The sequence below is a fragment of the Taudactylus pleione genome, unplaced genomic scaffold, assembly GCF_031769625.1.
Source record: "Taudactylus pleione unplaced genomic scaffold, aTauple2 ptg000127l, whole genome shotgun sequence".
Classification (NCBI taxonomy): Eukaryota; Metazoa; Chordata; class Amphibia; order Anura; family Myobatrachidae; genus Taudactylus; species Taudactylus pleione.
In genome coordinates, this window is record NW_028284529.1 from 17,090,293 (window position 1) to 17,110,261 (window position 19,969).

Below are 19,969 nucleotides of genomic sequence, written 5' to 3' on the forward strand. Positions count from 1 at the left end.
ACAATAGCTACCTAATAAAACAAACCCCAAGTCTAAATTCATCCTGTACCCCGAATTATGCCATCCCCAAAAATCCCCCTTAGAAAGCAGCAGAAATGTGGTCCTAACCGAAAGTGGCAGTTGGAACTTTAGAATACTCCTATTTACTTATTTTTTTTTGCCCTGAAATTTGACATGCAGCACCGAGCAACATTACTACAATAGCATGCCAAATTTCAGCTCTGTACATCCAATAGCTTTAGAGGTGTAGCCCCTTAAACACCATGCCCCCCTCTCAGGAATTCTCTATGGGAGAACTCAATTTATTTTAGATTCAGCCTTGATATAAGGGTGACTGTAACCTTATAATATATATATATATATATATTAGGGGTGAGCGGGTTCGGATTTCTGAAATCCGAACCCCCCCGAGCCCCCCCGATCCGAGTCCGATCCGAGTCAGGCTCGACTTTTCCCGCCTGACTCGGATCTGAAATCAAGGCAAAACGTCATCATCCCGCCTTCCGAGTCTCGCGGGTTTTGGATCCTATATAAGGTACCCGCGTCGGCGCCATTTTCTCACTCAGCTGTGGACAGTGAAGAGGGAGGGTGGGAGTTAGGGCTGTGTAGTGTAGTGTAGTGTAGTGCTGCTGTTGTCCACTACTTCAAAGTCCATAGGGGCTGGCTGTGTTGTGCTGTGCTGCTGTTGTTAATAGGGGCTGTGTCCACTACTTCAAAGTCCATAGGGGCTGGCTGGACTGTGTTGTGCAGTCAGTTCTCCATAGGGGCTGTGTCCACTCCAAAGTCCTGTGCAGTGTCCCAGTCCTAAAGGGGTGCTGTAGTGTTGTCCAGGGGGTGCTCTGTCCATCAGGGGTGCTCCCCCCAAGTGCAAAAAAAATAATATATTTTCTGTGTTTGTGAATTGTGTGCGCAGTAGCCGCACGTGCATCAACAAAGTAGAGCCAAGCGTGCGCCTGTGTCATAAGTAAAGGGCCGACTGGCTTGACCGTTAAAGGGTGCTGTAACCCCCGAAAGTACACTCCAGTCCAAGCCAAAAAAAAAATTATTTTCTGTGTTTGTGAATTGTGTGCGCAGAAGCCGCACGTGCATCAACAAAGTAGTGCCAAGCGTGCGCCTGTGTCATAAGTAAAGGGCCGGCTGGCTTGACCGTTAAAGGGTGCTGTAACCCCCGAAAGTACAATCCAGTCCAAACCAAAAAAAAAATTATTTTCTGTGTTTGTGAATTGTGTGCGCAGTAGCCGCACGTGCATCAACAAAGTAGTGCCAAGCGTGCGCCTGTGTCATAAGTAAAGGGCCGGCTGGCTTGACCGTTAAAGGGTGCTGTAACCCCCGAAAGTACACTCCAGTCCAAACCAAAAAAAAAATAATTTTCTGTGTTTGTGAATTGTGTGCGCAGTAGCCGCAAGTGCATCAACAAAGTAGTGCCAAGCGTGCGCCTGTGTCATAAGTAAAGGGCCGGCTGGCTTGACCGTTAAAGGGTGCTGTAACCCCCGAAAGTACACTCCAGTCCAAACCAAAAAAAAAATTATTTTCTGTGTTTGTGAATTGTGTGCGCAGTAGCCGCACGTGCATCAACAAAGTAGTGCCAAGCGTGCGCCTGTGTCATAAGTAAAGGGCTGGCTGGCTTGACCGTTAAAGGGTGCTGTAACCGTCGAAAGTACACTCCTGTCCAAACCAAAAAAAAAATTATTTTCTGTGTTTGTGAATTGTGTGCGCAGAAGACGCACGTGCATCAACAAAGTAGTGCCAAACGTGCGCCTGTGTCATAAGTAAAGGGCCGGCTGGCTTGACCGTTAAAGGGTGCTGTAACCCCCGAAAGTACAATCCAGTCCAAACCAAAAAAAAAATTATTTTCTGTGTTTGTGAATTGTGTGCGCAGTAGCCGCACGTGCATCAACAAAGTAGTGCCAAGCGTGCGCCTGTGTCATAAGTAAAGGGCCGGCTGGCTTGACCGTTAAAGGGTGCTGTAACCCCCGAAAGTACACTCCAGTCCAAACCAAAAAAAAAATAATTTTCTGTGTTTGTGAATTGTGTGCGCAGTAGCCGCAAGTGCATCAACAAAGTAGTGCCAAGCGTGCGCCTGTGTCATAAGTAAAGGGCCGGCTGGCTTGACCGTTAAAGGGTGCTGTAACCGTCAAAAGTACACTCCTGTCCAAACCAAAAAAAAAATTATTTTCTGTGTTTGTGAATTGTGTGCGCAGTAGCCGCACGTGCATCAACAAAGTAGTGTCAAGCGAGCGCCTGTGTCATAAGTAAAGGGCCGGCTGGCTTGACCGTTAAAGGGTGCTGTAACCCCCGAAAGTACACTCCAGTCCAAACCAAAAAAAAAATAATTTTCTGTGTTTGTGAATTTTGTGCGCAGTAGCCGCACGGGCATCAACAAAGTAGTGCCAAGCGTGCGCCTGTGTCATAAGTAAAGGGCCGGCTGGCTTGACCGTTAAAGGGTGCTGTAACCCCCGAAAGTACACTCCAGTCCAAACCAAAAAAAAAATTATTTTCTGTGTTTGTGAATTGTGTGCGCAGTAGCCGCACGTGCATCAACAAAATAGTGCCAAGCGTGCGCCTGTGTCATAAGTAAAGGGCCGGCTGGCTTGACCGTTAAAGGGTGTTGTAAACCCTGAAAGTACACTCCAGTCCAAACCAAAAAAAAAATTATTTTCTGTGTTTGTGAATTGTGTGCGCAGTAGCCGCACGTGCATCAACAAAGTAGTGCCAAGCGTGCACCTGTGTCATAAGTAAAGGGCCGGCTGGCTTGACCGTTAAGGGTGCTGTAACCCCGAAAGTACACTCCAGTCCAAACCAAAAAAAAAATTATTTTCTGTGTTTGTGAATTGTGTGCGCAGTAGCCGCACGTGCATCAACAAAGTAGTGCCAAGCGTGCGCCTGTGTCATAAGTAAAGGGCCGGCTGGCTTGACCATTAAAGGGTGCTGTAACCCCCAAAGTACACTCCAGTCCAAACCAAAAAAAAAATTATTTTCTGTGTTTGTGAATTGTGTGCGCAATAGCCGCACGTGCATCAACAAAGTAGTGCCAAGCGTGCGCCTGTGTCATAAGTAAAGGGCCGGCTGGCTTGACCGTTAAAGGGTGCTGTAACCCCCAAAGTACACTCCAGTCCAAACCAAAAAAATAATTATTTTCTGTGTTTGTGAATTGTGTGCGCAGAAGCCGCACGTGCATCAACAAAGTAGTGCCAAGCGTGCGCCTGTGTCATAAGTAAAGGGCCGGCTGGCTTGACCGTTAAGGGTGCAGTAACCCCCGAAAGTACACTCCAGTCCAAACCAAAAAAAAAAATATTTTCTGTGTTTGTGAATTGTGTGCGCAGTAGCAGCACGTGCATCAACAAAGTAGTGCCAAGCGTGCGCCTGTGTTATAAGTAAAGGGCCGGCTGGCTTGACCGTTAAAGGGTGCTGTAACCCCCAAAGTACCGTCCAGTCCAAACCAAAAAAAAAATAATTTTCTGTGTTTGTGAATTGTGTGCGCAGTAGCCGCACGTGCATCAACAAAGTAGTGCCAAGCGTGCGCCTGTGTCATAAGTAAAGGGCCGGCTGGCTTGACCGTTAAGGGTGCTGTAACCCCCGAAAGTACACTCCAGTCCAAACCAAAAAAAAAATTATTTTCTGTGTTTGTGAATTGTGTGCGCAGTAGCCGCACGTGCATCAACAAAGTAGTGCCAAGCGTGCGCCTGTGTCATAAGTAAAGGGCCGGCTGGCTTGACCGTTAAGGGTGCTGTAACCCCCGAAAGTACACTCCAGTCCAAACCAAAAAAAAATTATTTTCTGTGTTTGTGAATTGTGTGCGCAGTAGCCGCACGTGCATCAACAAAGTAGTGCCAAGCGTGCGCCTGTGTCATAAGTAAAGGGCCGGCTGGCTTGACCGTTAAGGGTGCTGTAACCCCCGTAAGTACACTCCAGTCCAAACCAAAAAAAAAAATATTTTCTGTGTTTGTGAATTGTGTGCGCAGTAGCCGCACGTGCATCAACAAAGTAGTGCCAAGCGTGCGCCTGTGTCATAAGTAAAGGGCCGGCTGGCATGACCGTTAAAGGGTGCTGTAACCCCCAAAGTACACTCCTGTCCAAACCAAAAAAAAATTATTTTCTGTGTTTGTGAATTGTGTGCGCAGTAGCCGCACGTGCATCAACAAAGTAGTGCCAAGCGTGCGCCTGTGTCATAAGTAAAGGGCCGGCTGGCTTGACCATTAAGGGTGCTGTAACCCCCGAAAGTACACTCCAGTCGAAACCAAAAAAAAAAATATTTTCTGTGTTTGTGAATTGTGTGCGTAGTAGCTGCACGTGCATCAACAAAATAGTGCCAAGCGTGCGCCTGTGTCATAAGTAAAGGGCCGGCTGGCTTGACTTTAAGGGTGCTGTAACCCCCGAAAGTACACTCCAGTCCAAACCAAAAAAAAAATAATTTTCTGTGTTTAGCCGCACGTATATATCAAATTGATATAACATAAATGGAGGACCAAACTTTCTCCGATAAAAATAAAATAGAGAAAGATCAAGAACAACTTCCTCCTAGTGCTGAAGCTGCTGCCACTAGTCATGACATAGACGATAACATGCCATCAGCGTCGTCTGCCAAGGCCGATGCCCAATGTCATAGTAGAGGGCACATACAATCCCAAATGGCAAAGTTCAGGAAAATGACCTTGAAAAAGACATTTAAATCATCTGAAGAGAAACGTAAACTTGCCAATATGCCATTTACGACACGGAGTGGCAAGGAACGGCTAAGGTCGATCCCTAGTATGTTCATGACTAGTGGTTCAGCTTCACATGACGATGGAAGCCCTCCTCCCACTAAAAAAATCAAAAGAGTTAAGCTGGCAAAAGCACAGCGAAGAATTGTGCTTTCTAAGAAGATATCACAAATCCCCAAGGAGAGTCCAAGTGTGGTGGTGGTTGCGATGCCTGACCTTCCCAGCACTGGACGGGAAGAGGTGGCTCTTTCCACCATTTGCACGCCCCCTGCAAGTGCTGAAAGGAGCACCCACAGTCCACTTGCTGATATGCAAATTGAAGATGTCACTGTTGAAGTACAACAGGATGAGGATACTGGTGTAGCTGGCGCTGAGGAGGAAGTTGGCGAGGAGGATTCTGATGGTGATGTGGTTTGTTTAAATCAGGCTCCGGGGGAGACAGTTGTTGTCCGTGGGATGAAAAAGCCCATCACGGTCATGCCTGGGCAGAAGACCAAACATTCCACCTCTTTGGTCTGGCAATATTTCTATCCAAATCCGGACAAAAACTGTCTTGCCATATGTACCATATGTAAAGGTGAAATAAGTAGGGGTAGGGACGTCAACCACCTAGGAACATCCTCCCTTATACGGCACCTGCAGCGCGTTCATAAAAAGTTACTGTCAAGTTCAGAAACTTTGGCTAAGACCGTAAGCAGTCCAGGGACACCTAAATCCCGTTGTTCTGTTGTATCCAAGTGCCTGCAAACCACACCGTCAACTCCCTCCTCGTCAATTTCCTCCTTAGTCAGGATCGGAAGTAGTCCTGCAGGCCATGTCACTGGCATGACTGACTCTCCTATCCGGGATTCCTCCAGAGGATCCTGCATTGCTACGCCTACTGCTGCCGCTGCTGGGAGTCGTTCATCATCCCAGAGAGGAAGTAGGAACACCACTACTTTTACTAAACAATTGACCCTCCAACAGTCCTTAGCGAGGAGGATGAAGTACGACAGCAGTCATCCTAAAGCAAGACGTATAACTGAGGCCTTGACTGCTATGTTGGTGTTAGACGTGCGTCCGGTATCCGCCATTAGTGCAGTGGGATTTAGACAATTGATGGAGGTAATGTGTCCCCGGTTCCAAATCCCGTCTAGATTCCACTTCACTAGGCAGGCGATACCGAGACTGTACAGAAACGTCAGAAAAAGTGTCCTCAGTGTCCTGAAAAATGCCGTTGTACACAATGTCCACTTAACCACGGACATGTGGACAAGTGGAACAGGGCAGACTAAGGACTATATGACTGTGACAACCCACTGGGTAGATGTATCACCTTACGCAGCAACAGCAGCAGCGTCACCAGTAGCAGCATCTCAGAAATGCCAGCTCGTTACAAGGCAGGCTACGCTGTGTATCACCGGTTTCAGTAAGAGGCACACCGCCGACAACCTCTTAGAGAAACTGAGGGAAATCATCGCCCAGTGGCTTACCCCACTTAGACTCTCCTGGGGATTTATGATATCTGACAACGCCACCAATATTGTGAGGGCATTACATCTGGGCAAATTCCAGCACGTCCCATGTTTTGCTCACACAATAAACTTGGTGGTGCAGAATTTTCTGAAAAGCGACAGGGGCGTGCAGGAGACGCTTTGGGTGGCCCAAAAAATTTCTGGCCACTTTCGCCATTCAGCGACTGTGTGCCGAAGACTGGAGCGCCAGCAAACACTCTTGAACCTGCCCCGCCATCACCTGAAGCAAGAGGTTGTGATGCGGTGGAACTCAACCCTCTATATGCTTCAGAGGATGGAGGAGCAGCAAAAGGCCATACAAGCCTATACATCCACCTATGACATAGGCAAAGGAGGGGGTATGCACCTGACTCAAGCGCAGTGGAGAATGATTTCCGTGTTGTGCAAGGTTCTCCAGCCCTTCGAACTTGCCACACGTGAAGTCAGTTCAGACACTGCCAGCTTGAGTCAGGTCATTCCCCTCATCAGGCTTTTGCAGAAGCAGCTGGAGAAAGTGAAGGAGGAGCTAAGACGGAGCGATTCCGCTCGGCATGTGGGACTTGTGGATGAAGCCCTTCATTCGCTTTGCCAGGATTCCAGGGTGGTCAATCTGTTGAAATCAGACCACTACATTTTGGCCACCGTGCTCGATCCTAGGTTTAAAGCCTATGTGGTGTCTCTCTTTCCGGCCGACACAAGCCTGCAGAGGTGTAAAGACCTGCTGGTGAACACACTGTCAGCTGAAGCGGAACGTGACACGTCAACGGCTCCTTCTTCATTTTCTCCCGCAACTGGGGCTGCCAGGAAAAAACTTAGGTATCCTAAGCAACCCGCTGGCAGTGATGCAGGGCAGGCAGGACCAAGTTTGGACATCTGGTCCGGACTGAAGGACCTGGCAACAATTTCTGACATGTCTACTGTCACTGCATATGATACAGTCACCATTGACAGAATGGTGGAGGATTACATCGGTGACAGCATCCAAGTAGGCATGTCAGACAGTCCATACCTGTACTGGCAGGAAAAAGAGGCAATTTGGAGGCCCCTGTACAAACTGGCTCTATTTTACCTGAGTTGCCCCCCCTCCAGTGTGTACTCCGAAAGAATGTTTAGTGCAGCCGGGAACCTTGTCAGCGAAAGGCGTAGGAGGTTGCTTCCACAGAATGTGGAGAAGATGATTTTCATCAAAATGAATTATCAGCTCTTCCAGGGAGACCAGCCTCCAGAAGGTACAGAGGGACCTGTGGTGGTGGATTCAAGTGGGGACGAGTTAATACTTTGTGAGGATGAGGATGTACACACTGAAGAGGGTGAGGAATCGGTGGATGAGGAGGATGAGGATGACATCTTGCCTCCGTAGAGCCAGTTTGTGCAGGGACACATTAATTGCCAGCTTGTTTTGTGGGGGCCCAAACGAACCAATCATTTCAGCCACAGTTGTGTGGCAGACCCTGGCGCTGAAATGATTGATTTGTTAAAGTGTGCATGTCCTGTTTATACAACATAAGGGTGGGTGGGAGGGCCCAAGGACAATTCCATCTTGCACCTCTTTTTTTTCTTTGCATTATGTACAGTTTGGGGCCTAGTTTTTCTAACTGCCATCCTGTCTGCCACTGCAGTGTCACTCCTAGATGGGTCACGTGTTTGTGCCGCCCACTCGTGTCGCTTAGCATAGTCATCCAGCTAGCTCGGTGCAACCTTTTGGACATAAAAACACTATTGTGAGGTGTGAGGTGTTCAGAATAGACTAGAAATGAGTGGAAATTAAGGTTATTGAGGTTAATAATAGCATAGGAGCAGAAAAACCTACAAATTCTGAGATTTTAGCTGTTTTTATGCTTTTTTAAAAAAAAATACAGATCCAAAACACAAAACCCAGAACCCAAAACACGGAAGGGTGGTTTTGGCAAAACCAATCCAGATCCAAAACACGAAGAAAGATCCAGATCCAAAACCAAAACACAAAACACGAAAAGTGGCCGATGCACACCCCTAATATATATATATATATATATATATATATATATATATATATACATTTATACTGTATATAGTATAATATACGTGTGTGCCTAGGGCTATAACAGCTGATATACTGTATCATGGGGGAGCCTGCAGTTCATTACTTGTTTCCCAACATGAGGCCTGAGGGTCTGATTCAGAGCCGACCGCTCTGACCAGAGCGCTCGGTCTGAATCAGGGCCCTCCTCCATGAAAATGGAGCGTCCTCCTGGATGCTCGCATAGCTGTGGGTGACCATCCACAGCTTATGCGAGCGTCCATGATGATGGTCGCGATGGTCAAGACCATCGCGACCATCGGGCTTGCGACGGAGACCCTCACTGCCGCAAGCCCTGGAGTGATTTTGGCTCTAGCAGAGCCAAAATCACTCCCACTGACATCACTAGTGATGTCAGTGGGGCAGGCTTCAGACGGTAGGCGTTCCCATGGGTACGCCTCCGTCTGGCAGCCACACCCCCGGCATGCCCACCAAAGGGGGCGTGCTGTCAATCAACATCGACAGCACGCCCCCTTTTGTGCGAGACCTGGAGTGACGGATACCCCGCCGCTATCCGGGTCTCGCGCATGCGCACGACGGAGCTACGTCCGTCGTGCGCATGCGCAGTGGGGCAACATCGACCCGCTTGCGAGCGTTCTGCGCTCGCGAGCGGGTCTGAATGACCCCCTGAGTCTGAGTCACATACACTGCCAATGTCAGATGCAGTGGAGCAATGCTTTTTTTTCTGAACATGTGTCTAAGTCGCATTGTGCATGTGCCCAGTGTCGGAGTTGTGATTGAGATACATAGGAGACGCACAGTATCAGATATGTCTTGAATATCTGTTGGGTGGTGACAGGTCAGTGACAGGAAGGTGGCTTAGTGGATGCAAGTGTGGTGGGCGTGTCACAAAAGGTGGTTGTGTACAAGAGATGCTCAACCACTCACATACTTCCGCCTCTTGAAAAAAACCGCCGGTGTGCGGAGAAACTATTTGAGGACACGGACCACTTTTGAGAGCTGAACCCAATTGCTGCCCCAGACTCATCCCTTGGGACTACTTCTATATATCTTTCCCGCTCACACATCATACACACAGCTGAAGCCCCGCGTGACCCGCGCAGCCTCCTGTGAGTGAGACACTCGGAGGGCTGCGGATAGATTTCTCCATCAGGATAGATGGTGGTTTTGTGTGCAATATATATTTTTTATGCTGCTGGAGTTGGAGCTACCATCATCTGCAAGCCGCTGGAGCGGCGGGACCGCCAAAAGAGGAGTGAGTACAGTGGAGAACTGAGGCCCTGATTCAGAGCTGGATGCTCTGACAGAGCGCTCGCTCTGAATCAGGGCCATCCTTCTTAATTTTTAGAGCGGCCTCCTGGCCGCTCGTATAGCTGTGGGTGACCACCCACAGCTATAGCGAATGGCCAGGAAGATGGTCGCGATGGTTAAGACCATCGGGCTTGCGATGAGACCTTTGTGGTAGGGTCTCGTTGCCGCAAGCCCTGGAGTGCTTTCGGCTCTATCAGAGCCGAGAGCACTCCCACTGACATCACTTGTGATGTCAGTGGGGCCGGCCCCAGATGGTAGGCGTTCCCAAAGGGGGCGTGCTGTCACTCAACATCGACAGCATGCCCCCTTTGGTACGAGAGCCGGAGCAACGGCTTGCTCGTCACTCTCCGGGTCTCGTGCATGTGCGCGACGGAGCCGGCTCCGTCGTGCGCATGCGCACTGGGTCAACATCGACCTGCTTGTGAGCGGGTCTGAATCAGGCCCAGAGTTTTCTCATTCCGCACTATTACATTGGAAGCGCATATTCACAGCGCATTGTAGAACATTGACAGCTATTTAGTTTTATTGGGCCACTCAGCTCTCAATTTACTGCTGTTTAGCAGCTTTTTTCTCAGTCATTGGACACACTGTTGCTAATTGCTGTGGAACACTGTCAGCTACTTAGTTTTATTGGGCCATTCAGCTTTCAATTCATTGCTACATGAAAATGTTTTTCTCAGTTATTCAGAACATTGCTGCTAACTGGGTCATTTTCACCTGGCTCATTGAAGCATCAGAGCTCAGATGTTCAATCCATCAATTTGAGAATAATAGAGATATTTTATTGTGATTGTTTGTCTTTTAATTGTGATTCTGTGCTTCATTTGAAGATATGTTATTCATTTAAATACATACTGTGTGTATAGAATTTTCTTATACCCCCGGAAGTTTTATTGATATTTTTGAAAGTTTACATATACTGATATTTGAGCCTTTAATAAAGGTGGTTTATAAATACACTCACTGATATGTGTTCTTAGATGCCACCTACTTTTTCTGTGTATTACTCACATAAGAGGCCATACTTTTATGAAAAAACTACACCTGCCATAGTACAAATCTGTATTTTCAACATGAACAGACACTGAGAGTGCGCATCTCAGTCCTTGCACATTCGCACACACAGATGTAACACCAGGGAAGAGCTTTGTAGCTGATGACCACCACACAGACATGGACCCAACTGTGTCTGACTCATAATAAGCCCCATAATGACAGTCCAGTCGCAAACTCTAGGATGAGGCTCAACTGAGGATCTACCACTCTGTCTATTCTATACAATATTTCCTGGTCTGCACCAAACACATTTAAATATTTAAATTGTGTAGTGTAAAATATATATTATTACTGATAATGAGCTTTGACCATAACAACCCAGCACTATTTGCGAGTAAGCATACACTGCCAGAGGCTAAGACTCTTTGTGGTTTATGCAGTTTAGTGTAGTTAGAGGAGTTACTTTACCTCTTTAACTTAACACACACTAACCACGTCACAGGGCAGAATAAACTAACATTGTTGTTGTCACCATTATATTTTAATACAGCACTGATTATCTATTCTATGGAATGGTAGAGCAAAAGTAGAACCAGAAGAGTATATGACTGAAACATTGCAACTTACACTAAAATCCACTGTGACGTTGTTCATCTACATATCAGTACATATGCCATGAATGTCTTGTGCATGCTCTGAATTTTTATAAAGGTAATGATAAATCTACTATTACAGTAAGGAAGCAGCCAAATTATACTATTGGAGCTCAGCCTCCACTGAACTACAAACACTCCTCTCAATATAACATTCTCTTAGCAATACAGCATTTATACATACATAATGATATTATTATTGTTGTCAAATACATTGAGTGACTCTAGTAATTGTCCAATATGTTGTGTTTCTGTACTAGTTTCATTGTAACAATTGTAGCCAAAGATGGTAAGTGACATGCAGTCAGACCAAGAAGCCATATCTACGCCTACCCAACAAGTTTCATAAATGACTGTTTACTTTTATTAAGGACACTTTAGTCCCTTTGTAAGAAAACTACATCTTTACATAAGTATGTATATTTTTTCTTTGGCATGATTCTAAAGTGAAACAGATAAAATAGGAGCTTACGAACCAATGATGATATAAATATTTAGCAGTTTGGTTGCAATATAAAACTATCACATTTCATCTAAAGATGCAGATATACAGTGCAGAATCATTTGATAATTAGGAGAAAACTTACCTTTTGCTTTACAAATAATACAAAGGACTAAAGCAATGATTTTTTCAATTTCCAGAGATTTCATCATATACTCGGATAAATCCTTAACTTGTACAAAAACTAATCAGTATTGAACATGAAAGGTTTACTTGCAAATGAATAGCATAATTACGTGGTCGCTATTTAGCTAGATGACTACTATGAAATTCGACTCTGCTTCTTGTAATACGTTCTAGGTTAGCCTATGTGGTCATCTATAGAAACTCACAGATTACTTCCAAATACCAAGTCAAATAGTATTTTACTTCACCAAAGGCATTGCTGGCATCTCACAAACAGACTTTAAATCTAATCATGGTGATAACTGTTCAATTATAATCAGTGTGACAACATTTAAAGAATGTGAGTTAAGTGGGGGATGTAACATGAACAAAACTGAAGGCTCAGAGATAGAGAAAGTATAATTTCCAAGAATCTCTGTGAGTTGTGCTGTATGCTTGATATGCATTAGTATATATGTGAAGTAATGGAATCACCATAAATATTATGAAATGTACCTAATGTTTCCTATAATAAATCTAAAATTAAGGAAGGAAGTTATCTCCAACATTAACATGTAGTCTTAATTGTTTACCATGCGACTTTTACCAATCTGCAAATGACCAAGCATACAGTCTACTATAAAGTGCACATGCCAGTGGTTGAATATATAAGGCACAATATGCCTGGGCCTCGGGTGAGCTACAGTATGAGCAAGAGAGGATCGGTCAATCGCACAGGTTGTATCGATACCCTCAATAAAAATATAATAACACAATGACCGTATTTATATAGGGGTGCTAACGACTACTATGCTATAACCAGAAACACTGAGAAGAATAGTAGTAGAGGTGCATTAATCTGCTCAGTAGAGTACAATTGATAAATAGAATATAAATTTGAATTATCACATTAAAAAATACACAAGCAATATATTATAAAGCACAATAAAATAATAAAGAAAGTGAAAAAAGAAAAAATATGTGAATAAAATATAACAGAGTCTACAACTCTGAATGTCATATGATGAATGTATGTCTCATCAGTGCTATATTGAAAATAACTTTGGTGCAATAGAAAAAAGGGAAACCACCACATCAGTCTGTGACCTTTTTTTCAAAACTTCATTTGAGTTTTAATCTATTAGTTACACACTAAAGAGGTGCTACCCACTATAAGGAGAGGTACAGTATCTAATCTCAAAAGTAAACGATAGTGATGTGGTGCACTGGTCACACAAATAAATTCCATATAAAAGTATAACAAATACATATACCCCATATATAGGTGAAATATTAAAATAAAAGACACAATTGTATTATTAATTTAATAAAATAAGTGACAGGGACAGCAGTACAGATAGCGGTTATGAAACCTCCCTAAGGGGTCTATTCAGCAATGATTTTTTTTCATAAAAAATGCGGAAACTATGATTCCCGTATTTTTTATGTAAATCTCCTTTTCAGCAATGGGATAATGGAGAAGATAACGCAATTATCTTCTCCACTAATTCCCTGCTCACAGAGTACCGCACTGTAGGGATCAGCCATTGATCTCTACAGTACTTTAACGCTTTTTGCTATTCAGCAAGGCAAAAAGTGTTAAATCTCTCGAAAAATATTTACTTTATATAACGCCATCTCAGAATGGCGTTATATTAAGAAAATACTTAAAAATCCCGAAAACTGCAGGGACAGAGGGAAATTTTCCCATAAGTCCCTGCAGCATCGTGTAACACCGCTCAGTCTCCATGCCTGCTTTCCGGTGACCGCGGACAGGTAAGACAAATTAGAGCATGTTAAACCTGCCGAAAGTGATTGACATGTGTATACAGGCTTTATACTACCCTGTATACATGTATAATTATGTGCGATTATATTTAACATTTATATATAAATGTTAAATATATAAGCACATAAATATACATGTATACAGACTAATATACGTCAATCACTTTGGATAGGCTGTATTTGCATTTACACCGTGGTCACCTCGAAGCAGGGATGGAGACTGTTCGGAAAAGCATGACTGAGCATGTGCAGTAGCAGAAACAGAATGTATTGTTTTTGGAAACCAAAAACAATGCCTTCTTTAACATCGCAGGGACAGCATGTTACCACAACCGCTGTCCCTGCATAAAATAATGATGAATAGCAGCAATAAATTTGAATAATTCATAAAAATCGTGACAATGTTGCCCAATAATATTCTGGCAACACCGTCACTCTTGCTGGATAGACCCCTGAAGGAGCCAATATGGAGACTACAAAGTAGCGTTCTCTCTGCTTCAACACCCCCCCTCCCCCTTTTCATTATAAGCTTCTCCATGTTACACAAACATTTAGCAACCTGTAAAAAACTGAGGATTAGTCAAGCAGGAAACTATCAACATTTCAAATGATTTGTAGTCCACTCTTTCTCCTCACTGGCAATGTGAACTACATTAATGGATTCCATTCTCCGCAAGCTCACAAATTAAGTGATGTCTGATGTCAATGTTTGGTGCTATTCGATAAATATATTACACCCCTATTATAGCAATCAGGACCTGATTCAGACTTAGATGCTAAGAAGCGTTCGCTCGTAGCAGGCCGATGTTCGCAATCTGTTCATGCGCATGCATCACAGTGCACGTTTGCGAATCAGTTACGAATGCTCACGAATTGTTCGCTCTCTGTGCATAGACTGCCTAACAGAGTAAGTGACAGGAGAAACTGTTTGTGGGTGGTGGCAGGGGCAGGCCACTAGAAACAGGGGAGTGGAGGTGTGAACACAGGTGTGCCTGAGCATCCTAACGCTGTTTCAGAGGTGTGCATAATTAACAGGCAGTGTCATTGTACACGTCACCTGGTTGTATTTCACACTGAAGGTATATCAGTGCTTTCCCCAGAGTATATATGGCTCTGATTGGCTGTTGGTGAGCCACCATTTTGATCAGCCTGCAGTGTGGAGAGTGCAGTGTCCCTGATCAATTTGGCTTGCTGACAAGGGTACCTGTTGGTGAACAAAGTTGGCAAGAGAGACAGCAGCAGCAGTGACCAGCAATCCAGGACCCAGAGGAGAGAAGACAGCGACTGGGAGCAGAGGAGCCAGCCCATGGAGGAAGAGATCTGTCATATTTCTATTTGTTTTAGGTATGTGCAATCTGTCCCTATAGCCTATAGTGCATACCTAAGCCACACCTTGACACTTTTTTAATTATGTTTTCAGTTTTAGAAAATCGCCCCCTCTCCTTCCCCCCCACGCGCTAGATGGCAGGGATCTTTAACCTATGGCCCTCCAGTTGTTGTAGGACTCCAGATCCCAGGATGTCCTGCCATAATTTTAGCATGGTGTTATGTTTAAAATGTTTGCAGGGCATGCTGTGATGTGTAGTTCTACAGTAGCTGGAGGGCCATAAGTGTTTTGTATTGTAAAGCCATGCACACTAACAGCACCCTGACCCTGGCACTGTTATAATAAACGTTAATAAATACTAACATCTTGCCTGTACGTCCATCCCGGCCCATTAAGTGAAATATTTTATACTGAACAGCAGTGCCCTTGTCACTTTTAAGCACATGTACACTAACATCAACTTTGATCCATGTACTCAAGCCATATTATTAAGCGTATAGTGGCTTGTCCCTTGTAAGCACATGCACTGCAATGCCAATCTATCACCTGGCCCATGCACTCATGCAGTGATGTACATCTATAATGCCCTATTTCCTCCAAACATATGTACACTTTCAGTATGTAAAATGTTTATAATGCATTGATTTTTTTTTTTTAATGGTATTAAATGTTATAATGTAGAGTTAAGTTAGGCTAATTTTTTTGTGGTTGTAAATGCTGCCTGCCATTCATGTACTTACTGCTGTTTGTTACCGTCAGGGCCGTAGTTAGGGTAGTGCGGCCAGTGCCATCGCACAGGGCACCACAGGTAATGGGGTGCTGTTTGGGCCTGTGAAATTTCTGTTTATTATCATTCTCTCTTATAGCTTCCACTTATTTGAGCTTCTGCATCTCTTGGCCTCCTATATGTCTTCCCTGGCCCTTCCCCATGAGGTCATTTTCCATTTTTTCTTTGTGCATAAAGGCCCTGATTCAGAGCTGGACGCTCTGACCAGAGCGCTCGCTCTGAATCAGGGCCCACCTCCATTAATATGGAGCGTCCTCCTGGATGCTCGTATAGCTGTGGGTCACCACCCACAGCATATACGAGCATGCAGGATGATGGTCGCGATGGTCTTGACCATTGCGACCATCGCCACTGCGAGCAACAGCCTGCGGTTGAGTTTTTCAACCGCAAGGCCAGGAGTAATTTTGGCTCTATCAGAGCCAAAATCACTCCCACTGACATCACTAGTGATGTCAGTGGGGCCGGCTTCAGATGGTAGCCGTTCCCTTGGGTATGCCTCCGTCTGGCAGGCACGCCCTCGGCACGCCCACTAAAGGGGGTGTGCTTTAAGTCAACATCGACAGCACGCCCCCTTTGATGAGACACTCCGAGCGAAGGAAAGTCCGTCGTGCGCATGCGCGAGACGCGCTGAGCGAAGGACTTTCCTTCAGCGCGTCTCGCGCATGCGCACAACGGAGCTCCCTCCGTCGTGCGCATGCGCAGTGCAGACCATCGACCCACTTGCGAGCGGACAGCCGCTCGCGAGTGGGTCTGAATGAGGGCCTAAGTCCATTTAAAAATTGTGGGGTGCGTCTATGTTTTTATCTGGCACAGGCAACCAAAATGTAGAGGTATGGCTCTGTTTAATGTGGTATGTACTAGGGGTGTGCACCGGCCACTTTTCGTGTTTTATGTTTTGGTTTTTTATCTGGATCTTTCTTCGTGTTTTGGATCTTGATTGGTTTTGCCAAAACCACCCTTCCGTGTTTTGGGTTCTGGGTTTTGTGTTTTGGATCTGTATTTTTTTGAAAAAAAGAATAAAAACAGCTAAAATCACAGAATTTGTAGGTTTTTCTGCTCCTATGCTATTATTAACCTCAATAACCTTAATTTCCACTCATTTCCAGTCTATTCTGAACACCTCACACCTCACAATAGTGTTTTTATGTCCAAAAGGTTGCACCGAGGTAGCTGGATGACTATGCTAAGCGACACGAGTGGGCGGCACAAACACATGACCCATCTAGGCGTGATACTGCAGTGGCAGACAGGATGGCAGTTAGAAAAACTAGGCCCCAAACTGTACATAATGCAAAGAAAAAAAAGAGGTGCAAGATGGAATTGTCCTTGGGGCCTCCCACCCACCCTTATGTTGTATAAACAGGACATGCACACTTTAACAAACCAATCAATTCAGCGCCAGGGTCTGCCACACAACTGTGGCTGAAATGATTGGTTCGTTTGGGCCCCCACAAAACAAGCTGGCAATTAATGTGTCCCTGCACAAACTGGCTCTACAGAGGCAAGATGTCATCCTCATCCTCCTCATCCACCGATTCCTCACCCTCTTCAGTGTGTACATCCTCCTCCTCACAGAGTATTAACTCGTCCCCACTGGAATCCACCACCACAGGTCCCTCTTTAAGTTCTGGAGGCTGGTCTCCCTGGAAGAGCTGATAATTCATTTTGATGAACATCATCTTCTCCACATTCTGTAGAAGCAACCTCCTACGCCTTTCGCTGACAAGGTTCCCGGCTGCACTAAACACTCTTTCGGAGTACACACTGGAGGGGGGGCAACTCAGGTAAAATAGAGCCAGTTTGTACAGGGGCCTTCAAATTGCCTCTTTTTCCTGCCAGTACAGGTATGGACTGTCTGACATGCCTACTTGGATGCTGTCACCGATGTAATCCTCCACCATTCTGTCAATGGTGACAGTATCATATGCAGTGACAGTAGACATGTCAGAAATTGTTGCCAGGTCCTTCAGTCCGGACCAGATGTCCAAACTTGGTCCTGCCTGCCCTGCATCACTGCCAGCGGGTTGCTTAGGATACCTAAGTTTTTTCCTGGCAGCCCCAGTTGCTGGAGAAAATGAAGAAGGAGCCGTTGACGTGTCACGTTACGCTTCAGCTGAAAGTGTGTTCACCAGCAGGTCTTCACACCTCTGCAGGCTTGTGTCGGCCGGAAAGAGAGACACCACATAGGCTTTAAACCTAGGATCGAGCACGGTGGCCAAAATGTAGTGGTCTGATTTCAACAGATTGACCACCCTGGAATCCTGGCAAAGCGAATGAAGGGCTTCATCCACAAGTCCCACATGCCGAGCGGAATCGCTCCGTCTTAGCTCCTCCTTCACTTTCTCCAGCTGCTTCTGCAAAAACCTGATGAGGGGAATGACCTGACTCAAGCTGGCAGGGTCTGAACTGACTTCACGTGTGGCAAGTTCGAAGGGCTGGAGAACCTTGCACAACACGGAAATCATTCTCCACTGCGCTTGAGTCAGGTGCATACCCCCTCCTTTGCCTATGTCATAGGTGGATGTATAGGCTTGTATGGCCTTTTGCTGCTCCTCCATCCTCTGAAGCATATAGAGGGTTGAGTTCCACCGCGTCACAACCTCTTGCTTCAGGTGATGGCGGGGCAGGTTCAAGAGTGTTTGCTGGTGCTCCAGTCTTCGGCACGCAGTCGCTGAATGGCGAAAGTGGCCAGAAATTTTTCGGGCCACCCAAAGCGTCTCCTGCACGCCCCTGTCACTTTTCAGAAAATTCTGCACCACCAAGTTTATTGTGTGAGCAAAACATGGGATGTGCTGGAATTTGCCCAGATGTAATGCCCGCACAATATTGGTGGTGTTGTCAGATATCACAAATCCCCAGGAGAGTCTAAGTGGGGTAAGCCACTGGGCGATGATTTCCCTCAGTTTCTCTAAGAGGTTGTCGGCAGTATGCCTCTTACTGAAACCGGTGATACACAGCGTAGCCTGCCTTGTAACGAGCTGGCGTTTCTGAGATGCTGCTACTGGTGACGCTGCTGCTGTTGCTGCGTAAGGTGATACATCTACCCAGTGGGCTGTCACAGTCATATAGTCCTTAGTCTGCCCTGTTCCACTTGTCCACATGTCCATGGTTAAGTGGACATTGTGTACAACGGCATTTTTCAGGACACTGAGGACACTTTTTCTGACGTTTCTGTACAGTCTCGGTATCGCCTGCCTAGTGAAGTGGAATCTAGACGGGATTTGGAACCGGGGACACACCACCTCCATCAATTGTATAAATCCCACTGCACTAATGGCGGATACCGGACGCACGTCTAACACCAACATAGCAGTCAAGGCCTCAGTTATACGTTTTGCTTCAGGATGACTGCTGTCGTACTTCATCCTCCTCGCTAAGGACTGTTGGAGCGTCAATTGTTTAGTAAAAGTAGTGGTGTTCCTACTTCCTCTCTGGGATGATGAACGACTCCCAGCAGCAGCAACAGCAGCAGCGGCCGCAGTAGGCGTAGCAATGCAGGATCCTCTGGAGGAATCCCGGATAGGAGAGTCAGTCATGCCAGTGACATGGCCTGCAGGACTACTTCCGATCCTGACTAAGCAGGAAATTGACGAGGAGGGAGTTGACGGTGTGGTTTGCAGGCGCTTGGATACAACAGGACAACGGGATTTAGGTGTCCCTGGACTGCTTACAGTCTTAGCCAAAGTTTCTGAACTTGACAGTAACTTTTTATGAACGCGCTGCAGGTGCCGTATAAGGGAGGATGTTCCTAGGTGGTTGACGTCCCTACCCCTACTTATTTCACCTTTACATATGGTACATATGGCAAGACAGTTGTTGTCCGGATTTGGATAGAAATATTGCCAGTCCAAAGAGGTGGAATGTTTGGTCTTCTGCCCAGGCATGACCGTGATGGGCTTTTTCATCCCACGGACAACAACTGTCTCCCCCGGAGCCTGATTTAAACAAACCACATCACCATCAGAATCCTCCTCGCCAACTTCCTCCTCAGCGCCAGCTACGCCAGTATCCTCATCCTGTTGTACTTCAACAGTGACATCTTCAATTTGCATATCAGCAAGTGGACTGTGGGTGCTCCTTTCAGCACTTGCAGGGGGCGTGCAAATGGTGGAAAGAGCCACCTCTTCCCGTCCAGTGCTGGGAAGGTCAGGCATCGCAACCACCACCACACTTGGACTCTCCTTGGGGATTTGTGATATCTTCTTAGAAAGCACAGTTCTTCACTGTGCTTTTGCCAGCTTAACTCTTTTGATTTTTTTAGTGGGAGGAGGGCTTCCATCGTCA

The 19,969-nt window shown here is 45.8% G+C and overlaps 1 protein-coding gene across 2 annotated transcripts in view; it reads right to left on the reverse strand.

Annotated features, from left to right (window-relative positions):
• LOC148523852 (uncharacterized) overlaps nucleotides 1-11,879 on the reverse strand; it is a 48,280-nt gene extending 36,401 nt beyond the window's left edge. For both annotated transcript variants that reach the window (XM_088472664.1, XM_088472663.1), the window contains exon 1: nucleotides 11,764-11,879. In XM_088472664.1, coding sequence (XP_088328790.1) covers nucleotides 11,764-11,830 — 67 coding nt within the window. In that variant the 5' untranslated portion in view covers nucleotides 11,831-11,879. The remainder of the gene's footprint in view (nucleotides 1-11,763) is intronic.
• Between the last annotated feature and the right edge of the window lie 8,090 nt (nucleotides 11,880-19,969).